This window comes from Echiichthys vipera (assembly GCF_963691815.1).
Source record: "Echiichthys vipera genome assembly, chromosome: 9".
Taxonomy (NCBI): Eukaryota; Metazoa; Chordata; class Actinopteri; order Perciformes; family Trachinidae; genus Echiichthys; species Echiichthys vipera.
In genome coordinates, this window is record NC_139834.1 from 10,364,911 (window position 1) to 10,387,987 (window position 23,077).

A 23,077-nucleotide genomic window follows, 5' to 3' on the forward strand; every position below is an offset into this window, starting at 1 on the left:
CTCCTCTATTACTCGCTCTATTTCTTCTTTGTATTCTTGTGCATATGTGTAATCACTCCTCCTGTCTTTATTTGTTTCTGTGATGTAAAATGTAGTGTGTAGGACTGTAGTTGAATCAATGCCGGAATCACATTTGATTTTTGTTTGTGTCTTTGTCCTGTTTATGTGTAACCAGCTATGTACCATCAGTATCACAATGCTGAATAGGAAGCAGGCTTGTTGATTTCTCCACTGAATCTGCTTTTGCTGAGCGTAAAGAATGCCGGTCTTCATGTTTACAACATGGACATACCGTATACTGCCAAACATGCAGGACCGTACCAAACTCCCCTCTTGAGCGCTTTTAGTCCTCCACCTCTCATCCCTGATGCAACTGTATTCTCAAGACTCTTCTTCTTTTCTCAACTCTTTCTCTTCTTCATCATCTTTTAAAGCATTGGAGGACAGTCAGGTTGTGTCCTCTAGCTGTGTTTCTTCGTGTCTAGTGTTGTGGTGCGCGTGTTCATGTCAGTACTTGTGCCTACTGTGGATCGCATGCTTTAGCCCTTGACTGGACACAAACGTTGCTCACAAACTCCTCTTGACCCTTATGTGGACAAACGTTGGGGATCCTTATAAAGTTATCAAGGGAACCAAATAACTTATTACAAATTTATCATATGTGTTACCAGTTCTGTAAAAAAACTAATAGGAAATAAAGGCCTTTTAATTACCATGACTTGTTTGTGTTTAATATGCAAACCATTCAGCTCAGCCCCCTCCTAATAATCTCTCTGCCTCTGCATAATATTTTGATATTAATGTCACACTGACAACGTTTCCATTCCTTTATAGTTTATTAAGCAAAGTGAGTAAACCGATGTGTGCATATTATGCTTTATCATCAACACTTTACATTTTCAATACAATATACTGCATAGTTCAATATACCTACAACATGTGTAGAAGCTCTATCTTATTTGTAGTTTTAAATCATTTCCTGAATGTGTCCACAGATAACACTGACGTTACAGGATGCTTCCCTGTTTGGACTCCAAAACCATTCTATTATTAAAGAAACATCAAACATTCGGGACTTTGTCAACTCATGTAATCAAAGTAAAGAGAAGACAGATCCCCAAAAACTTTGACTCTGGTGGCACACCATACATCCCTTGTAGCAACTCTAAAGCCAAAATTTTTTTAATCCAAGCCGAGTCTGGCAGTTTTACAGATTAAATATGATCAGTAACATACAGTGAATAATCTCTTTTGGATTACTTTATCCGTCTTCCCTCTTTTTGGAATATGGTGAAGGCAGCAGCCTCTTTCATGGTTTTATTTGTATTTCTAATGTTAAGTAGACTAAACAGTTCACATTTCAAAATTTTCAAACATTTTGTGGAACCCAAATATTGAGGAACATTTTAAATCTGGATTGCAGAACTGTTACATGTAAATGACCATCTGTTGAAGCACTTGCAAAACAAGTTCACAAAATGCTGATTAAGGCAATTGCTGCCAGGGAAAATTCTCTGAGTAGACTGGAGTTGTGGTGTCTGTTGTGATATTCCCGCGCTGGATCACTGGAAGGATGCATTTAACGTAAACCAGCCAGAGATACAGGGGGGGCAGGAGGGAGGAAAGACCATAGTGACGGAGCACCAGCTAGTGTGGCAGAAGCTATGGTGGAAAGCAGGCGTCCAAAAAAAATGTTCTTAACACTCCAGATGAAAAAGAAAATTCACGTTCAGAGGAAGGACAAAAGTTTTTTTAGAATATTTTTTTTGAAGTCCTCCTTGGGAGTGGGAGATGCAGAGAGCTCTCCTGCAGGCATACATCACAAGCATCCATCAACAGTGTTTGTATAATTACTCTCCCTGTCAGAGGGAGGAGACACAACTTCTGCACTCCAGCTTTTATATGATGTGTTGGGATATTTTGCAGGGCTTTTGTATTGGACTGCATTAGATGAATCCAGGTGTGCCTAATAAACTGGCAACTCAGCGTTCTTGGGCAATAACTAATGTAACATAATTTATTATGACAATATCAGCACATTTAAGTTAAAATGTATGTAATCTACACTTTATGTAAGGAAAGGTGCTTGCAACTGTTTTCTCCAAAACTCTGGATTGTGCTTGTTATATATTTATTTATTATTAATCACACAATATTGTGAAGGCTAAAATACCAGAAGTGATTTACAGCACATGTACCAGTGGGGGATTCTGGCCTTCATTCAGAAAGAAGGCCAAGAAGTCAACCAAAAATAATCGCTGTATTCCCTTGAAAGAAAAATGAGTGTACAAAGTATCAAGATTAGAACCAAGAAATGCATAAATAAATAAATATATCTCTATTACAGAACATAGGACACTTCTTTCACACACACTCAGTGTGTAGCTATTCTGCTGTTTTGAAGCTGAGCCATTGGATTTAAAAAAAAAAAAAAACTCTATAAAGGACACGCAAAAGAATGGCTGAAACCACACAAAGAACCACACATGCTGAATTATGTTATCATGGAAACTGAAACCGGTCAGAAGATAATACAGTGCTGCTCATTAGGCCCAAGTATTGTCCCTTCTGTACAAAGTACATTATTATACTCGGCCTTTCAGGACTATACAGTCCCATTTTAATACCATGTGCAGTGGAGACATTATTATATGATCGGTTAAAAATGTAATTTTCCAAATTATAGATATTTCTCTATCACAAAAACATGTATCTAACCAGTTGGAAATAGAAATCACTTCTAAAATGGAAAGTTTTGGGTGGAGGGTACAAAACTTGGAGTTATAAAATTCTAATTTAAGAGGTGCTGGCTATTCATTTTTAACACAGCCTTAGTCTGGAGCAAACATCTTCTTGCCATCAGAAGAACTGTACAGCCCTTCTGCACTTGCTTCAGAGGTTGTTGCTACTCAGATGCCTTGGTGGATTCATAGTTAATGAGTTATTCAGCCTCAAAATATAATTTGTGTATCAATTACTCACGAGTGTTGCCGTGAATTCATGAAAATACTTTTTAACGTTTTAGTTGAATGTCTCTACGGTGCATGACAAATCCAAAAAAAGAGAAGCCTCAATGCCTTGAAACAAAATGCACTTAAAACACTTCCGCTCTCATCTGTGAAGCTTGCGCATGTGCACGTGCAAATGCATGTGCTTGGGAAGCACTGAGCATACAACTGGATATACGAGACTTGGATTATACATCATGCATTGCGTAAGAGTTTAAATAGATATGTTAATATAGTTTTGCTGTGTATTAAAAGTGGACCCTTTTTACTTCAATGCATCAAGGCTTGACTGTTTTTGGATTCTTTGTTCACAACACAGGCACACGTCAAAATCACAGTTTTCTTTGTGAATTCAAGGCAAAGCTTAATGAGTCACTGATAAATAAAGGTCATTTTGTACAGTATTGCAAAGTATCCCTTTAATATCTGCTTTTTGCTTCTGTTTGTTGCTTGACTGGGCCTCATTTTCCTTTTGTGGTCATGTATTCTGGTTGAAATTATAACAATTTTTCAAATACAGTACATCTCCGTGACCTTTGGGGCCCCTGGATTCTCTCTTCTTTCACAATGAAGACAAGATTAAAATACTTTTCGGCAGTGCACGATGTGACAACAAAGGTGATGTCTCAGTGTAACGTATAATAGAAACAGTACCTTCATGCAAACCCCTTGAATTGTTTGAAGTAGGCCTCAAAAGGTCATTCAAACAGTACAACTGGACCCTATTTGATTAATGTGAATTACTGAATAATAGAATATAATTCTAACTAATCACATAGAAACAATTTTTGTAACTCCACCATCACACATGGTGAAATCTGATTAAAACTCCTTAACACCTCTCTTTTGATGTTTACAAGTCCCAACAGGAATTTATTTCTGCAAAGCAGCCATCACCATAACTCAGAGAGGAGTTATGGGATACGGAGGATATTTTAACTGCCATATCAGGGTTGGAGCATCCACAGACACAGAACAGGAGCTCAGACAGCTTTTCATTTGGACAGTTTGCTGATGACTCGAATGAGAGCCCCATTCTCATCCTTAAGCCTCTGGTTGTCCGACTTGAGCTCAGTTAAGATCTGGGACAGCGGAAGGAAAGAATTGATATTAGAAAAATAATAGAATTATCAAATATAGATATATGTAAACTGGTTTGTGGGTACTGTGACGTTTCAGGTGGCGGAATGACACAATTCAGCACAGCATTGACAGTAAAACATCTTCCATCACCATTAAAAACTAGTGGACTAAAAGTTGTCTTTCAGTCAAGTTTGAGGCCAAACAATGAAGACATGCTTTACAATTCTAATCATGCAAGTGATAAGTGACTTTGACAATATGGTAAAAGTGAACGAGAACAAAGTCAAAGAGAGAGAAACTGAGAGAGGGTCAATTTCCCAAATCTAGGTCATGTCTCTCATGGGGAGCGATGACTAAAAATAACCACCCTCTTTGCCAAAGTATTTCCCCTCTACTAGAGACAAACAATCCCCCTCTGCTCTCTAGCAGTGACATATCACCAAAAACTGGTGAATTAGAAAAAGGCTCCATGGCATCAACGTGTTTATGACCCTTTTCTATTTAAATTTATCACTTCTTCATCATACTGAATAATAATCACTCTTTCAGTATAGAAGTATGCCCTACCTTAAACGTTATTAAAGGAATAGTTCAACATTTTGGGAAATACGAACCACAACACACCTAGGCCCTCATTTATCAAACAAACATACGGCAGAAAAACGTGCGTACGACCATTTCCTGGCAAACTTCGGCATTTATCAATTTGGACGGGAGCTATGATCAAATCTCACGTCTGGTCTGAGATCGTATACGCACATTTGAGCCTGTGTATTTGCGGTGCAGCACAGCAAAATCTGGCAGAAAATAATGAACAAACCTCAGCTGTCATTAAGCCTAAGAAGTCACATATTAGGAACAGATCAAAATGGATTCTTAAAACAAATAACGACACGATTCTTTTATATTTCAAAACAGCTCGGCTCCAGCCCCCCGCGACCCCGACAGGGACAAGCGGTTGAATATGAATGAGTGAACGAATGTGTTGGCGTGCGGCTGCAGGAATGCGCACTGCAGAGCCAAAGTCATCTGATCGGTTAGTGGCTACCCTCGATAAATTGCATTAAATCGAACAGGGTATCAGATGATTAACATCTTGGTATGGTTCTTCTAGTTGACAAAGGTCTAACGGAATACCTAATAACCCCGCTGGCAAACCCCGCTACAGAGCAGGAGCGGAGGTTCAGCAGTGCGCACACGGGTCACAGTGGAGTGCTGCTTCGGGTTGACTGCCTCCGTTATTCTTACAGCTTACAGTTATTCTTAGTCATACAGCGTTTTTATGGGCCCCTTTTATTCCACTCTTAAGACTGACAAAAAGCACATCTTTATTTTGCTCCATCTCGGATGTCAGGATGCCGATCTCTGTGTCGGAAAAGTTTCTTTTCTAACCAGCGTTCTTCCTCTCCATGTTTGACCTCAGTGGGCGAGGCCTCCGAACCAGGAATATTTAAGGGCGTAACGTGTTAATGACAATCGAATTCAGCCGCCGCATTTATCAAGGCCCGCTCATTCATCTTCATGCTGAGATTGGTCAGATACGAATGTTTCATAAATCACACGTGGGTCCTTTCCTACGACCAATTCTGCGCTCAGATCTGCGCCCGTTTTCACGCAAGATTGATAAATGAGGCCCCTAGAGTCTCACTACACTTCCTCATTTTACAGACTAATGATCTCACACGTTTCATTTCCTTTGGAAGATTGACTAGAATAGCTATTTCCTTGGCAAACAACTTTGCATTGATTACACAGCACATTACACAGAACCCACATATATTAGACTGTAGCATGATCAATAACTGCTGCTGATGTTTATTTTAGATAACAGAAGAAAAAACATGATCTTAGTGCTCATGTCACATGAAGCTCCATACAACATGTACGCACACACACACACACACACACACACACACACACACACACACACACACACACACACACACACACACACACACACACACACACACACACACACACACACACACACACACACACACACACACACACACACACACACACACACACACACACACACACACACACACACACACACACACACACACACACACACACACACTCTATTGGGTTAAAAGGGTGCAGTGGAAGATGCATTGCAGTGTGAGGGAGTGAGCATCGGGAGGGTGCAGGACCTGCCTGAGAAGAACACAGCAGAGGACGAGGGGGCTGTAGAGGCACCAGAAGGACAGGGGAGTGTAGAAGTTTAGTGGCTGAGAAGGGGAGAGGTGGGGGAGAAAGGAGGACAGATGATGTCAGAGGATCAAAGGTCCTCTGTCTCCGGCATGGAGGCCGTCTCTGAGAGGCGTGCGAGGACGCGCAGCATGGCTCTATTCTCAGCCAGGAGACACTCGTTCACCCTCCGCAAGGTCTGGACCTGAGCCAGAGCAGGGAAAGCCTGCACAGAGGAGGAGAGAGATACAGAGTGGGGCAGACAGAGAAAGCATGCAGGTATGGGAGGCAGGCCTTGTGCAAAGAGAAGGACTCATACAGAGACTGTGTACATATCCACTAATACAGGCAAGCACCCACACACCTACACAGACAGGGGAAAAGAAGAACAGATCTGATGGACTCATCAGCAAAACATATACTGTATAAACAAAAATTCACATGGAGATTTTTGAAGAAAGAAAAAAAGCTGCAATAAGCAAAGAAAACGATGAAACAAGTTCTCCTTGGGTTTGTGCTCATCAAACCGGGGCTGAAGTGTTATTATATGCATAGCTTTGCAAAGGAGAGGGAATCAAAATTATTCCCAAAAAATTCACATATCCTTAAAATCTACTATTTCACACTTTGCACAAGACTCAGTTATAAGTCAAAGGAAAAGAAAAGAGTCAGTTCCCTCTCTTCTTGGCCGGACTTTTTGAGGTGAACCTCAATGTGGTTCGACAAACATCTGTGGTTTGACGTGATTCCTGAGGGCAAACCACAGAAAACACACACATCCACTTACACACATCCACATACACACGGGGCACTTGTAGTGTTTCAGGCTACCCGACCACAAGTGTGTACACGTGAATATGGCCAAAGATGAGGTTTAGGAGGACATCCAGCTGCTTCTTACAAAACCGAGAGACAGATTTATTCAAGTAATTTGAAGCTAGCCTGTGTTTGGGACTTAGCAGTTCATGCATATAATGTTCTTTTGGTATTAGAATAAAAAAGTGGTGGAGAGGTGCCTTTGGCAAGAGAGAAGAGAAAGACAGAGTGAGACGAGAATGCATAATGACCAGTATCCTCCTCCTACACTCTCTTAATATTGAGCTCTTTTGATATGAAATTAGATCTGACCGAACTCTCAAGACCTGCAGATAATTCAACACAGTTGCTATTAATTAAGTTTTCAGAGGTTGTCGAGAATAATTTAGATTTTCTGTATGAAATGTGAAACACTAATATCATTTTAAAAGGGAAAACAAGGACACACAGTGTTATAGAGGTGAAGTACCTGAAACCAGGCCAAGCCAACTACAGAGTGACAATGTCAGCAGATTCAGACATAATGAGGTAGTCCCAATCCAACCTGCACCCCTCTACTGGAGCTGAAGCCATGCTGTTGTGTGCCATCTATAGGGAAGGAGTGTAAAAGCTTTTGCAATGTCGACTTTTCTGTCACCGTTTTTTACTAGCTACACGCAAAACAGCAGCAGTTGTTACTCGAAGACAACACTGACATTTCTGCATCTGTAGGTCTTAAGTGTTGATGCTATCTTTCCTTTCCAGTAGGTGGCACAGGTTGGCACTTAGCTAAAGAGCTAAACAGCAATCTGTAGTTTGCTAAACGTGAACAAGTGACTTTGTGAGTGAGTGACAGGCCAGCCCCCTGGCGTGCTTTGCATCTAAAGGGAACAAAAAAAGGAGTGTGTGCCTGTGCCCCTAGAGCATTTACGGTCTATTGTACTGATATATTTGAGTATCATGTGACGCACATGTGTGTCCACGCGTGTAAACATGCGCGAGACTCTGAAAGAACAGAATCATGTGAGGTGACAGGCAGGTGTCAGTCACTCTTCTGCATCATAACAACCACTCACCATCCCCCCTTCCCTGAGACAACCTGCTCTCAGGGCTGGTACCCACAACGGAAGCGCAGTGGGGCGTCCTGCTGAGGGAACCACGACAACACAGGGGTCAAACACCTGCTGCTGACATACCACACTGCTGTATGTGTCCTATTTATAATGTCCTCGTCACTGTCTGCATATTATACTTTCTCATTAATTTTATAGTGTCATTTGGGACTGTTTGCACAAACTGCACACATAAAGTGCAGACCACATCTACTCAGGCTTGAAATCTCTCTGCTGCTCTGCCCTGTCTTTCTTCGTGAAGCAGAATACACACAGTGCAGTGCAGGAATGTCTCACAAAAGCAGGTCTTTTGCTCTTGGACGGGGTTTGGTATTCAGCTGGAACTAGGTCACAATGTTCACCCCAACAGTGGGATAAGTGGAGCAGGGGAGCAGCAGCACAGGCTCCTCCTTAGCCCGGCAGGAAGTGGCCCAGCAGAACACTGTGGGTAATGAGCCTGAAGCATTAACCTTCCATCTCCTTGACTTCAAACCCACCTGGCTAACAACAAGCCCAGATTGATATGTGTGTGTTTTTGCTCTGTACACACACTTTAGGGGTGCTTGATTTAGCATGGAGAAGAGGGTCTTTGTAGGATGTGTGTACCTTTTAGTACTGTTAGCTTTACTATAGTCTTAGGGGAAAAAGATCTGAGATAAATGACGCACAACTTGAGACAAATTATGCTATTTAGACACAGGGTGAGTATACTATGCACAATATACTGTATTTTGGCCTGCACTGACCTTTATCTCATCTTCCATGTTTGACACTCTTTTCTCAAGTGCTTGTTTTTCCTGTAAATAAAAGGAGAAACCATTTGTAAAGTATGAAAATCCATTTAACTCTGATTTGAAGTAGACAGGAACATTATAGAGAAACTGACCAAGAAAGGATATGGACATTCATCCATCGTGATCAAATAAAATACCAAAAATGCCAAGAAGGTTGCCAACACACTTACCCTTTTCTCGGATTCAAGTACTGTAGATCTCTCTGATATTCTTTCGTGCCTCTAAAAGTTGAAATGGTGCTGTTATTGTGAAGTACTGGGAGATATTTATTTTATACTTTATTTTTAAACATGACTTCATTAAATAATCAGCCACAATCTCCCTTCCACACACCCGTGGCAAAAGGATGAAGGTCAAGCAGTGAAAGGCGACTGAATTGACAGTTTTTTTTAATCTTTCAGTTTTCTGTTGCCTACCTGAGTGACTTTCTCCAGCTGTGAACGGATCTTAACTAGTTCCTGTTTGCTGTCCTGCAACCTGGACTTGAGCTTCTCGTTCTCATGCAGAGCTTCTGCATACATCTGAAAGTGAACCAAAATGAAAATTAACACCTTTATTTGGCTGCAGAGGAAAAGGGCAACTTTTCATTTTTCAAAGAATTAAATCAGATAACAAGGAATTAAAAAGGAAACGTTAAGCATATGGAACCACAAAGCTTTCAGTATTAAATAAACAAAAAAACAAACAAATTTTTTAACAACTTGTGGGCTAATGAATGTTTTACAATGTTTCATTAGAAATATTTTTACATTTCAATATAGTTTATTTACTTCAACTGTATGTTTTTATTTCATAAAGTCATAATTCCCTCAGACACTTTTTAAGGCTCTTTAAGCTCTGTTAAAGTCCCACTTCAGTCAAGAGTTCAAGCATTTAAAAACTACTCTGCTGTGATTAATGCTTTGTCCATCCTTCCATTCATCTTCAACCGCTTGTCCGTATCGGGGTTGCGGGGTGGGCGGGAGCCGATCCCAGCTGACATCGGGCGTGAGGCAGGGTACAACCTGGACAGGACGCCAGTAGAGACAAACAGAGACAGACAACCATTCACACTCACACCTACGGACAATTTAGAGTCATCCTGCATGTCTTTGGACTGTGGGAGGAAGCCGGAGAACCCGGAGGAGAAAACCCACGCAGACACGGGGAGAACATGCAAACTCCACCCTCTGGCTGTGAGGCAGGCGACAGTGCTAACCACTACACCACATGAATTACTCCCATTTAAAGTGAACAACAACAACTCAGAGATGGCACTTAAAGAACATACTGTGTCACCTTCAGTGAGACGTTTTGCATCTGTCCTCGCCCGTCCCTCTGCTGCCCCAGCTCGCAGTCCCACGCGTGTCGGAAAACTACGTCCCTACTTTTACCGGAGGTTAACGAACAGTCCCGGCTAATCGAGTTGACTAAACACAGCTGAGAGAATCAGCCATAGACCTACATGTTTGAGTCTGTTTCAGATAGGATGCAGACATATCAGAGTGGTAAGTGTTGTTAGCATCTTTTATGAGTTTCTGTTGTTTGTTAGCTTGTTAGCTTGTAACTGTCAGTGGCTGACAGCTGTGATGACAGCTGTGATGACTGTCAGTCCACTCTGAACTGGAGGGTTAAGCTTTCTTTGCTAGTGTTGTGTCAAAGTTGTTCCCCCCTCTAACAGTGTTTCAAACCCGTTTTTGAGTGGAGGGGCACTGATAGCCTGTTAGCTGCTTAGCAAGTTGTATTCATTTATTTTTTTACCTAGTCTAACGTGAGGAACTGACATCTGTGAAGCAATACCTTGATTTCTGCCAAGGTCAACATACAGTATATATTATATTTAAAACAACCAATGAGAAATTGTGCACACACAGCAATAGTCAGCTAACCTGCCAGCCTGGATTGCGATCACTCTGCATGGTAATGAAGACCCAGTGTTAGCACCATTAACTAGTTTATGTTGTCTGAAGTGTAAGACTGTCCGTCTTTATGCTTTTCAGAGTTGTATCTTCTTCTGAGGAACCATTAGCATTGTCAGTCTAAGCTAGTTAGCTGCACAGAATTTATTCATTTCATTTCTAATGCCATTTGTTTATTTAATATTGAACACTTTTGGTGGCAAATAAATAAAATAACCAAGAAATGCAATATCAACATTTTGATCATTATCCAAAACCTGCGGAAATTCTCCCTTCTTGTTACTGACCAATGTCAAATCAGATATACCATTCATTTGAGTATTCAGCATCATTAATATTACACAGGAAATCAAATAGAAATAGGTAATATTCAAATGTACTATCAATAAAATTAATTTATAATGTTAGAACTTTTCATACAGTAGGTCCTAGGGTGTGTGTGTGTGTGTGTGTGTGTGTGTGTGTGTGTGTGTGTGTGTGTGTGTGTGTGTGTGTGTGTGTGTGTGTGTGTGTGTGTGTGTGTGTGTGTGTGTGTGTGTGTGTGTGTGTGTGTGTGTGTGTGTGTGTGTGTGTGAGAATCTCCATTTGCTTGTCCTTATTGGAATGTTATATTAAAGTAGATAAATCTGGTTGATGATGCAATAGCTTTCTGCACCGCATAAATAAATAAGGAGGGATAGTGCTTGTTTTGGACTGAGGTCAGACTACCTTCTTATAGTCTTTGGTAGTGGAGTCTTGCTCCTGTCTGTTCAGAGCAGCCAGCCTTGTCTCTCTCCGAGTGTAAGAGCTGGTGCGGCCCGATGGTTTGTCTGTCGCATTCTCCCCACTGGAGTCGTATCTAAAAGTAACACATTCAGTTACACACTGCCACTTTATTTAGGGCATTCATTTTGGATTTTTCACAAGAAATGCAGTTCTGTATTACAGGAGATTTAAAAAACAATGAAAGCTCCTCACCTTGACAATCTGTCATGCTGAAAAACAAAGAACAAACCATGTTAGTGTGATTACTCAGCAGGACAGCATGGGAACGGCACAGTGTAAAAAAATGTTCTGTCATGGTTTGATCCAGATTTATTTGCTTGATAAGACCAAACAGAGGCTTGGCAGTGAAACATTTCTGAGACAACAGAGAACAAAAACAAAACTTCCAAGTTAGTTATCACAGCGTGTTCAAAGGCCCCAAGTCCCAGGGGGAATCAAATGCATGGAGAAGTGAGATCTAATTCACCCAAACACTGCACTGACAGGGTTCACACAGGCCAAATCTCCCCGGTGAGCCCTCTTAATCTTTTGGAACAGGCGGCTGCCACACAAATGCCTACAGCATAAAGATGACATTATGACATCAGAAGCTAAGTATCTCCTGTGCGACGGGTCGAAGTCTGACCTCAGACAGCAGACTGATAGCAGGCTGCCCTGGCAGGGTTTTGCTATGACAAGTTCAGTGTACAATGGCTGCCAAGTTGCCTTTTGTGATCATACAGCCTACTGAATTTGTTTCCACTTCAACAAGAAGTCTGGGGATTGTGCTGCATTCAGAGAAGTTGTATATAGATTTTCTCTAGCTCAATTTCACTTAGGCCTGCGTTCAGAAAACATATTACCTCAAAGATCGGCCCATAATGAATTAGCACAGAACTCATTGGTGTAGTTTATGTGCCTCCTTGTGCTTATATGCATGTCGCACTGTATATACTGTGTCTGGAATATCAAAATTCATATTTATCAAAACCTTCAGCCAGACAGACCTGTTTCTGCCCTGAACCAAACTGAACAAATAGCTAACTCGCTGCCATCAGTTGATAAACGTGTCACATGAGAGGATGATGACTGGAAGTGTTTACTATCAGTCAGAGACTGGAAAAGTGAAGGAGAGGGGAAGAGAGAGGAGACTGTAATATGAGTCCAGACTGACCAATGATGTCTTTACGATATTCAATGCAGTCTTGTAAACTTTACTCTTAAATTCAAAGATTTGGACTTGCTGTCTGGCCAAGAAAAGAGGGCTTTAAACACCTCTGTTTAGAAATCAACAGCAGTAAACGTCTTGTGTGGTTGTCCAAGCTGTTTGAGACAAGAAGCAGATGTAGACAGCATTAAAAGCTGAGACTTTATAGGACAATTTCATGTCAAAAGGAACAGAGCGCACAGTTATCTCTGCACTCACATTTGCAGAGTTGGGGGATATTTCATGCAGTGTCAGAGGAACTATTCCTCAGCAAGTGTTTACATAACTGAGCCAGCGCTGCCTGTCCTTATGTGGTCATGTGTTTTAGCAGAGCTATCCAGGGGAAAAAAACAGACCTCTGTGACCTCAGATGAAAAAGGACCAAGGATGGAGCCATGAAGAGCTCTCACTCACTCCGATCTCAGCGTGTAATGAGAGTCCCCGATTAGATTTGGTGCACATTCATTAATCACCTGAGATTATTGGCCACCCTGGTTTTATGAATAAATCATCAAATTCTGCTTTTTGGGGATATGAACTTTAAGATTATCGGTTCCTGTTTGCAAACCTATTTCACACTGGAGGATTAGCAAATTGATGAAATTAGATTTTTAAAAAACCTAGGTCCAGTAAAATCTTAAGCGTGCCCAGTGGGGTTTACAGGACCTGATTCTTAGAGAGAGGGAATCTTTGAAGTAATACAATGTGTGCCTGCATCCTGAAAAAGCCAGAAACTGAACCATAGCTGAAATATACTTCTAATAGTAGCTGCACCAATGTGATTCCCTTGTTAGGAAAAACAGAAGGAGTCAGAAGTGGCACATGTAGCTCCACAAACAATATGAGGTGGAACAGATGCAACAGAGACAATCAACTGGGGGGAGAAAAACAACAGGGTGTCAGACTGATGGAAACAGCTTCCAAACGGGTGCATGCTTGAACCACGGGTGCTCTGTAAACACAACCGCCTCCAGTTTTATGGCTCGCCAGGACCAACATCATGCACACCGGGGGAGGTGTCGGTGATACACAGATGAAGGCTGCCTGCATGAGCTCATTGCTACAGTATATAAACGATAATGTAAGCAGCAGTTTGCAAGAGCCCATGAAATCATCATAAGGAGACTCTTCACCCACAGTCTCACCTCTTCCCCTCGTTCTGTCACAGCATCTCTTCTTTAGAGCTGACTGGATTTTGCAGTAGGAAAATCTGAGCTACACACACTCTTTCTGTCTCTCTCTCTTCACCCCCACCACTGGAACTGACACTGCACACACAACCATAAAATACTTTTCTTCCACATTCACTCACCTTGTCTCACTTCAGCCTCTCCTCCTCCTCTATTAACTCTTTACGGTTCATCTGAGCCTGTCTGGCCACTGAGGCTCCTCCTCTTCCTTTTTCAAGAGCACTGACTCTAAATGCCTCACATCTAGTTGATGGAAGAATATCCTTTACTTAAGTACTAATAATACCACTATGTAAAAAATACCCAATAATGCTAAACTAATGCATGACTCATGATGATTTAATGCACAAATTAATGTCGGATGTATCCTGAATTTGTTTTGCTCACCATTAACAAACAGTCAAGTCACTATGAGATGAGATGTGATAAGTTCACACATAATGGATCATCAGGTAAGGGATATTAGTCCACACTTCATACATTAATTGAGATGTGACCGAATTAGCTGGATGTGTAGCATGGTATAGAAAATATGGACTAAAACCCCACAATCGTGTTAATCATATATAATATAGATCTGTCCTAGTTTATTTCCTGTTGCAGTGTATGTGAATGACATCAGCTGACAGGAAGTTAACAATGATCAAGGCTGTTGCCTGGCAATGGATTTCTGTTGAAAGGGGTCTATAGTCATATATAATCAAATTAGAGGAGAATGATCAGACATGTCAAAGTTCCATTGCTTTCAACAACAAGAACAACACAACATAATGAACACAAACAAATATATAAGTAGCTGTGGCTGACGAGTTAATGGAATAAAAAAGTCAGTGGAATAAAAAAAACAATATTTCCACTGAAATGTAGCAGAGTAGAAGTCTAAAGTGTAGCATCAAATGGAAATACTACTGTAAAAGTACATATTTGGCATCTGTGCACAGTACTGAGTGAATGTACTTAGTTGCTCTCCAGCACAGATAACATCTGCCAAATGATGAGAGTTATCCTATGGTGCCATTCAATAATGCAAATGTGTTCCTGTGGATGCCTCTTCCTGTTCCTCACAGCTGTAGCACACATTGTCCCATAATAAAGAGGACCAGGTTCTCATCAAAACATTTTGGGAAGTGCTAAAAATACTGCGCAATCCTGACTCCGCCCCCCTCTGCATTGCATTTTCTCTCCCATGAAAACTCAAACCTATTCAGATTGGACTGACATCATGGAAACTGAGTGCCTGAGTTTCAACATAGATACAGCACAGAGAGCTGACAGTTATTTGGTGGAAAAAGCAGAAAAATGACAGAATCCACTGGTAGCATCCTATTTTCACAACCGTGCTCTAATGAAAGTGTCTGCAGAGATTCATAGAATTAGATGTGTGCACCTCTCAATAGACAGAATCAAATTCATATTTTCACATTTCTTTCTGTCCCTTTAAATCTGTCGGTCACACAGCTTAGTCTGCAGCACTGACATAAACACAACATTCAAACAACGCCCATGAGAATAAGCCACTTACTCAGGAAAAAAAAAACAACAGGAAATTACAGAAGGAACATTTCACTCCATAAGTCTTTGCCAGAAATGTGGACAGACTCTCAAAGTACTTGCCTCTCTCTCTCACACACTCACCTGTCATCAAATAAGCTGAGATAGTGAATGGTTGACGGATTCTTTCATCATTGTAACAAACGGATTGTGCATGTAATCATGTAGAAATTGGTAATGACTGCTAATGAAATATTTGCCTGTTTAACTGACACGATGACACATGCAAACTAAACAAACATATATACTGCTTTGCAAGGGCTGACACTTACAATTATTTACATCATCAGTTAATCTGTCAGTTTAGAAAGCAAGTAATCATTTTGCATAAAAAAAGTCAGAAAACTGTGAGAAATAATTCCAAGATCAAAGTGAAGGTCTTCAAATTTTGTTTCATCTGACAAACTGTCAAATACAAGTAGCCATTACTCATACTTGAGAGGCTGCAATCGCAGAATATGTGTTTAAATTTTTTTACTAAAACAATTAATAAAAGATTGAAAATAGCTGAGATTTTTCGATTGCCTAACTGATTAATCAAAAGAGTTTAATCAACAGAGCTCGTGCTGTGATTTATTTAGACATCTTAAAATATTTAGTTTGAATCCAGAAAAAATAACATCTGGCTTTTGGATGATCACTAACACCTAGAGGAAGTAAGGTGCTTTATTTAAGTTTCTTAACACAACCAACTCATTTGATAGTGCAAACTGTCTAAAATGTATATCGATACTTTTTAACAGCTTCACACATCTTTTCTGCTCAATTTGTAAAATAAAATTTAAATCCAAAAGATGAATTTCTTCGTAAGAAAAGTTTATGGTCTTACTCTGTAGTTTTTGTCTGTGGGGGACGGAGAGGAGGGTGGTGAATCTGTCAGGGACTTCCTGGTGCGAGTCAGGTCCTTGGTGCGCGGGTAGTAGGTTGACATCTCCCCTCTTCTCTGCACTGGCAGGTCAACTTCTACTGTAACATTCACTGAGACCACCACCAGATAACGACCGCACAGACTCCCTTAAGCAATGGTGACGCAGATGCCCATGACTGCGCTCCCGGGGAATCCTGAGCAGCAACAGGTGTGTGTGTATATGTGTGTGTGTCCAGCCTCACACTCCCGTGAGCTCGAGAAAGCTGCAGCTGAGTTTTGAGGGACTTCAGATGTATGGTCACGCCTTCTTCAAAGCTCAGGCAGTGAAGCAGTAATCAGATAAAAATGCGTAGAACAACAAAACAAATTCATCTGCGTGGATCATAAAAACAGAGGAATTACTCTTTAACTAGTAAAGCAAACAAATGATCCCCCCTCGTATCCGCTCTGTCAACACTGAGGTCTTTGAAGAAATGTGAAAAAGTCCAAAAGGAAGCAGCCAAGAGAGAAAAGTTTGTTCCCTTTGCTGCCTCTTCTGATCTTTCACAAAGTTATACACACACACTCTCTCTCCATCTCCCTCCCTTGCTTTCTCTCTCTCATTCTCCTTTCACTGCTTGATCGCACTCCCAATGACTAAACCCTCCCCCCCACCTCCCCTGCTTCTCCCTGCTCCCTTCAGCTTTGGCAGACTTCCAGAAGCTCTCTCTGCCATGGCTGGACTCGGCATTGAGGGCTAAAATTGTCCACTGATGTGGATAGGGATAACGGGAGGTGGAGCAAAAATCTAGGGCCGTTTGTGTCCTGAAAGGTCAACACACATAATTACCTGAGGATCCATCAACAACCGTGAAGTGTCAAGTAACTCTACAGGCTACACCCCACAGTGTGACGGAGAGGAGATGCTGTTAGTAGAGTGATACACTGTGTTAGCACACAGCACCGGTGCCGTGTTTCCTCTTACAAAAATGTGTTCATTCTATTTCACATTTCAGCCCTGTAGTAATACCACGGTGATTTTGTCCGACAGCTCTGATGATTTTTTTAATGAGGTTTGTAAAAAATATTCCATATTTCTTTCTTTTAGTAACCATCTTATTTAAGGAATAATTTTGTGGAATGTATTATTCGCCTTCTCGCAAAGAGTTGCATGAGGAGATCTATACCTCTCTCATGTCTGTATAATGAATACTGTGTGAAGCTTGGCTACAGCCAGCAGCTGGTTAGCTTAGCTCAGCATAAAAACTGGAAACGGGGAAACAGTAGGTGCAAAGTTAACAACTTTTTTTTTTTACACTTCAGTTTCCATTTGAGTTAAACAGACACAATATAAGTGTTATGCCTAGTTTCTAGTTCGGTGAACAGGTGCCAATGACAGCACTATCCTTTCTTTTCTTGTTTTATCGATGCAAATCATTTGTGTCTGGCGCACGTATTCTTGGAACAACAAAACTGTGTTGTGCATGATATTGCATCATGCCATGTATCACTTCCCGTGAGTTTTTGTGACAAAACGTAGGTTTGGAGACCAGGGGCACGTTCAATCCAGGTTGAACGTTGGGTTGCCTTGAAACGGTCTGAAAAGGTGTGAAACAACTTGCAACATGCTTTGAGGTATGTTTTCTCCTGTTGGGTGGGTGTGTCAGAGGAGTGACCGTTTATGTAAACTTGTGGTATTAAAAAAGAAAATTCGCTTGCATACACAACAATGCATCAACATCTCAGTTAAAAAAACCTGTTTTGCTACGTTTTGTTGGGACTGAAGACACCCCCGACATATTCCTTCTGGTGAAAGATCATGTAGCGTGTGACCCCCTAACACCAGGCAGTTATGTATTCGGAAAGCCACAACGACTTCAAAACTCCCTTTTACAATATCACAAGTTGTGTAGTGTGAACTTAAGTGTAATTAATGAGCTTCAGAGGTGCTGGTAGGCAGATGCCTTTGGACGTTTCCCTGTTTCCAGTCTTTTAATTTAAGCAAAGCTAACTGGCAGGTGACTGTAACTTCATACCTACCATACAGACATGAGACAGTGGTATCAGTTTCTCATCTAACTTTCAGCAAGAAAGCTAACAAGTGTATTTCACAAAATGTCAGCCCCCACCCCCTTTACTTTCTTCCCTTAGTCTTCTACCCAAGCTGGCTCATGCTATCTTCCTTTTATAGTGTGGCTCGCAGCACCTCGTTGATCCTGAGCTCCCTCATACTTGCTCAGGGCTAAAAGATAAAACCAAGAAGGATAAAACAAATAGAAAGATGGAGAGAATGTTTAAGAGGAAGACTAAGAAATCGAAAAAGATTTGATTATTTACGAAGAAGTCAGATAATGTGATGTGAACAACTTTTTTGGACGAATAAACATGAACATAAATGTGTTAATTTACCCTCAAGTATCCTTACTTTCGTCTTAAGCTCTTCTTAAAAGGTTGATGGTTGCTTTGGTTCTTCTGTATTGTATCAATGTGGGTATACTGTGTGAGCATTTGGGATGGATGGTTTGAGATACTACTGAAAAACTAAAATTGGCAACAGTAACCATCCCGTATATACAGTATATTTGTAATATATGTTCTTCCCTCAGACACCATCTGTAGAGCTTTGGTGGCAGTGAACTACACTGGCACTGTTGTTGGAGAGTTATATTAAGAGCCGAACTCAGCTGGAGTCCCCCCAGTCTGATCCTCACCTTCAGTTTCAGGACTGCCCATATGAAATATCATTCTCATGCATGTCATGAATACAGAAAATGAGCCACAGATGCTGCTACCAGAGTTTGCTTGATCTTTTTGGAGTAAACGTGTACGTCCTATACCAGCCAGGATCTAATTACCGAATCCAAAAAGTTTTACTTTAATAGAATTGGCTTCAAAGATAGTCATGCTTGCTCTATCTCTTGTTAATTCCTTCTCATAATCGCCACCACCATCACCGCCAATCTTGCAAGTAGCAGAATATCTCAGCTGACTTGCTCTACACCTGTCTTTCTCTCTGTGGAAAATCTGCTCAAATCATCATGGAGTCACGCAGAGGTCGGCTCTGTTGATGGGCCTGTCATGCTCGTCATGAAAGCTCGTTGCTCGGTATGATTATCACAGACATATATAGTCCTTGCCGTAACGCTATGAGATTCTCATGTTACTAACAGATCTCTGTTTCAGATTCCACCGTGGGGGACAGCTGAATCGCTGACCAGGAGTCAGGCTCAATGGGGAAACTACTGTATAATCTATATCCTTATTATCTTTGTGTCCCCCATTCACCCTGGTATCTATCTTTTTAGAAACACAGATTAATAGAATTTTCCCTGCTGAAACTCAAGGAGATCGCCAGGTTGCACCCCTTAGGAGGATTTAGTGATGAGATTTAGAGTTTTTCACATGCAGGTGGAGGGAGGACAGTATCAGTTTAGAGGGTAAAAGAGAAAAGAAAGTCAATCCCTCTGAATCCAAGGCTAAGCAGAGAGCGTCTCAGTTCTCCCAATATGGTATGGTATGCTGAGACACCTCAGCCATGTGATGTGAGGAAGCAAAGCGACTTAAAGGGAGGAGGAGGGGGGATGGTTGATCCTCCTGGACTGTCTTTCTATGAGACATTAACCAGCGCTTCTCGTTAAAATAATCTTAGAACGCATGCTTCACATCTGCGATTGCGGTACATCACAAAATACTGCATCAGAAACCTTTGAAGCATAGAGAGACAGGATGTGAATAGGAAACGATGGCCCTTATGAATATTGAACAATAAAATGATTGTGGCATCAAATTCTTATCAGCGAAGCATTTAATATCGAGATGCCTTTTAATCAATAAAACATAATGTTTACCTTACGTTGATGATGATGTATGTCATGAGCGCACTGAATTATATTCTCAAGGGATCTCAGTGCATTAGACCGTTTGAATCAAGTGAAGTGTAAATATTCAGTTCTAGGTAAAACTAGGCAGGAAAATATAAAATATAAAAAAAATCTTTTGGCTCCATCTAGTGGTACTGAGGGAAAACAACAGAAAACAAACCCACCAAGCAGAGTATCTCAAACCAGTTCTTTTCTTTCTGTGATTGTAAAAAGGGCATAGCATACCTCTGCAGTGTTGTAGTCTGAATCCTTAACATCGCAGCAGTGTCCACTCTGTTGCGGCGTTATTGCAAAGGTCAGCTGTGCTTCGTTTTCAACAGGGTTCTGATTTTCATCTCTCCACCATCTCTCACCAGCTGCACATATAAAGTATTTTTATTGTTTCTATTAATGACTGCTGAAAATAAACAATGACACATTACTACATTCTATTTCAAAGTTAACCTTTATGTTCTGTTTGGCTCCTGTTGGTTGTTTGGAGACCCCGGGCCCTTTTTCTCAGTCCCAAAACATATTTAGCATTGTTTTATTCCCTTGATATTCATTTTCCTAATTTTATGGAAATTGCCTTGACGCTCAATAACGTGGTGACATTATTCAGAAGTCCACTACTACTTTTCCATCTGTGATAAGTGTTAAATATTGTATTTACCAAGCACCACAACAGTTATTAAAAACATAATATTTGATTCTACTGCAGTGGGGTCTGACAATGAGAAAGTAAAGCCAATCTCAATAAAGCACACACATAATGCCTTCTGCTTAATGTTTTCCCAACCTCTGAAGGAGTTGTTGCTGTAAATTTGCAGGCTGCAGGATCCGGCAATAGACGAGTATGAAAGGTTTGGTATTGGAGACTCAGCGACGGTTTCTAACCTGGGTTCAATGTTCCCCTGCTGCACATGCATAAGAGAAAGAAAAACATAAACATTATCCAAATTAAAAACCAACCACATCTGCAACAGAGTCTGGATACATTTATCTTCCTAACCTCGTCCATTCTGCTCCATTTGGGACTGATCGCCGTTGTCTCTGTGGACTCTGTCAGGCCGATTTGAACTCTTCTGTCATCCTTCAAGCCTTTCCTCAGACAGCTCCTTTCGTCCAGAATGCCGCCCTCGTCAATCTGTCTGTCTGGAGGAGAAAGGCTGTTGGTCTTCTGAGCCTCTTTCAGGTCTTTCAGAGTCACACCCTGCAGGACATTCATTCAGCTTCATATCTATCAGTCAAATACAATCCAATAAAACTTGAACTTCTGTCAGCCATTTGATCGTTACCTGTGTTGACCTGCGGGTCTGTCTGGCATGACGAGACTTCGCTTTTCTCTGAGACTCAGCTTCTTCATCCCTGACAGGGGTCAGATACGACCTGTGTCAGTGAGGAAAAAAACAGTCAACATTTGAAGGAATAAAACTTCAACAGGGCACTGTCAGAAATGTACACAGAGAGCCATGCAAACCACTCATGGACAGAATATTATTCTAGAGATTCAGAGATATTTGTCTGTGAAGCACTTTCCAAAACCACCCACAAGGCAGAAATATAAAATCAACAATTATGAAATCAAATAAAATTAAATGGTGTAATTATAAGTCACAAAATAAATGAATACTGTAGATCCACAGTCAAACAAAAGTCACTTCTCAACATTTTGTGTTGTCATACAGAAACAACCGTAACCTTTCAAATATCTTAAAATATCTCAGACAAAATGTGTTTGAGTGATGCATATTTGCATGAAACTGTTTTGAAAGTTAGGTGTCCTGTTTTGTGGATATCATGGATCTATCAACCCGTTAGGCCCCTATCCACCCCAAACCATATTTTCCCAAGATGCCCAGTAGCAAATTAATGAAATTATTTAATGTAATAGAAAACTTTACATAAATGCACTGTGTATATGCTTACTGTTGTTTAATTGTAACCCCATGCTGCATCAGCAACATTCCATTAATTTACACTTTGCACTATTTCCTGCATTCTGTACCAACCTAACATTGCATTTTAATGGGACGAACTTCAAATTATGCAGGAAAGATGCTCTGAAAATGCATTTTCATTGTGACTTAAAAACCCAAGCTCAGTTTCCGCAAGAGGCTGAACAGAACCACAGAAAGAGCTGAGCAAGCATCAGTGGAGAGGCTCATGTTTTACCCAGAGAGCGGCCTGCCCCTCCTCCCCTTCCCTCTGCTTTTACTGGTATTGATCTCTCAGTTGAGGAGTCACCCTGAATCCTGACTGAGAGGCAACGGGTTGGTCAGCCGCAAACTGCACTATAATATACAAACTATGGACTACAGTCTATAGGATTATAACAGAAATGACACAGAAGCAGTATAGAAGTTAGAGCTATCAGATGCAGATGCTTATGAACAGTACACCTGTAAATAATACAATCACGGATTTAGATTTAGATTCCTGCCTAATCTGCATCCCATATACAACAAAATACCCCCCTTAAGCTACATACTAAAACATGTTAATTAATATGCTAAAATAGTTGCTAAGTATAATATCCCTCAGCCAATAATTACTAATGTACATAAGAAAGCAAGTAGATCAAAGAGAAGGACTAATTTTCAGCCCCCAAAGATATCAAACTACAAGCTCACATTACATCAATTCAAAGAGGCCTACAGCTTCTGTACAGGGCATGAAACCCCACATTAAGAGGACAAACGTGGAAGAGGAGCTTTGCCAAAACAGTGACTTGTCAGGTGGAAAATAAAAGGTTAAATAAGAATGCAGGAATAGAGCAGCATGACTCAGTATATCTG

At 40.9% G+C, this 23,077-nt stretch overlaps 1 protein-coding gene across 4 annotated transcripts; it reads right to left on the bottom strand.

Moving 5' to 3' along the window:
• Window positions 1-893: 893 nt before the first annotated feature.
• Window positions 894-16,964, bottom strand: ppp1r12b (protein phosphatase 1, regulatory subunit 12B). 4 transcript variants are annotated; one of them, XM_083919527.1, is made up of 8 exons: window positions 16,402-16,964; window positions 11,838-11,854; window positions 11,589-11,718; window positions 9,399-9,503; window positions 9,153-9,203; window positions 8,935-8,985; window positions 6,249-6,507; window positions 894-4,090 (listed from the first exon to the last, which is right to left on the bottom strand). In XM_083919527.1, exons 1-7 carry the CDS (start codon window positions 16,501-16,503, stop codon window positions 6,373-6,375), a joined length of 591 nt encoding a protein of 196 aa, XP_083775653.1. In that variant the 5' UTR covers window positions 16,504-16,964; the 3' UTR covers window positions 894-4,090; window positions 6,249-6,372. The 4 variants fall into 4 exon arrangements, with proteins under 4 accessions (XP_083775653.1, XP_083775656.1, XP_083775655.1 ...); XM_083919530.1 differs by lacking the exon at window positions 6,249-6,507 and adding an exon at window positions 8,153-8,220; XM_083919529.1 differs by lacking the exon at window positions 6,249-6,507 and adding an exon at window positions 8,153-8,223.
• Window positions 16,965-23,077: the final 6,113 nt, after the last annotated feature.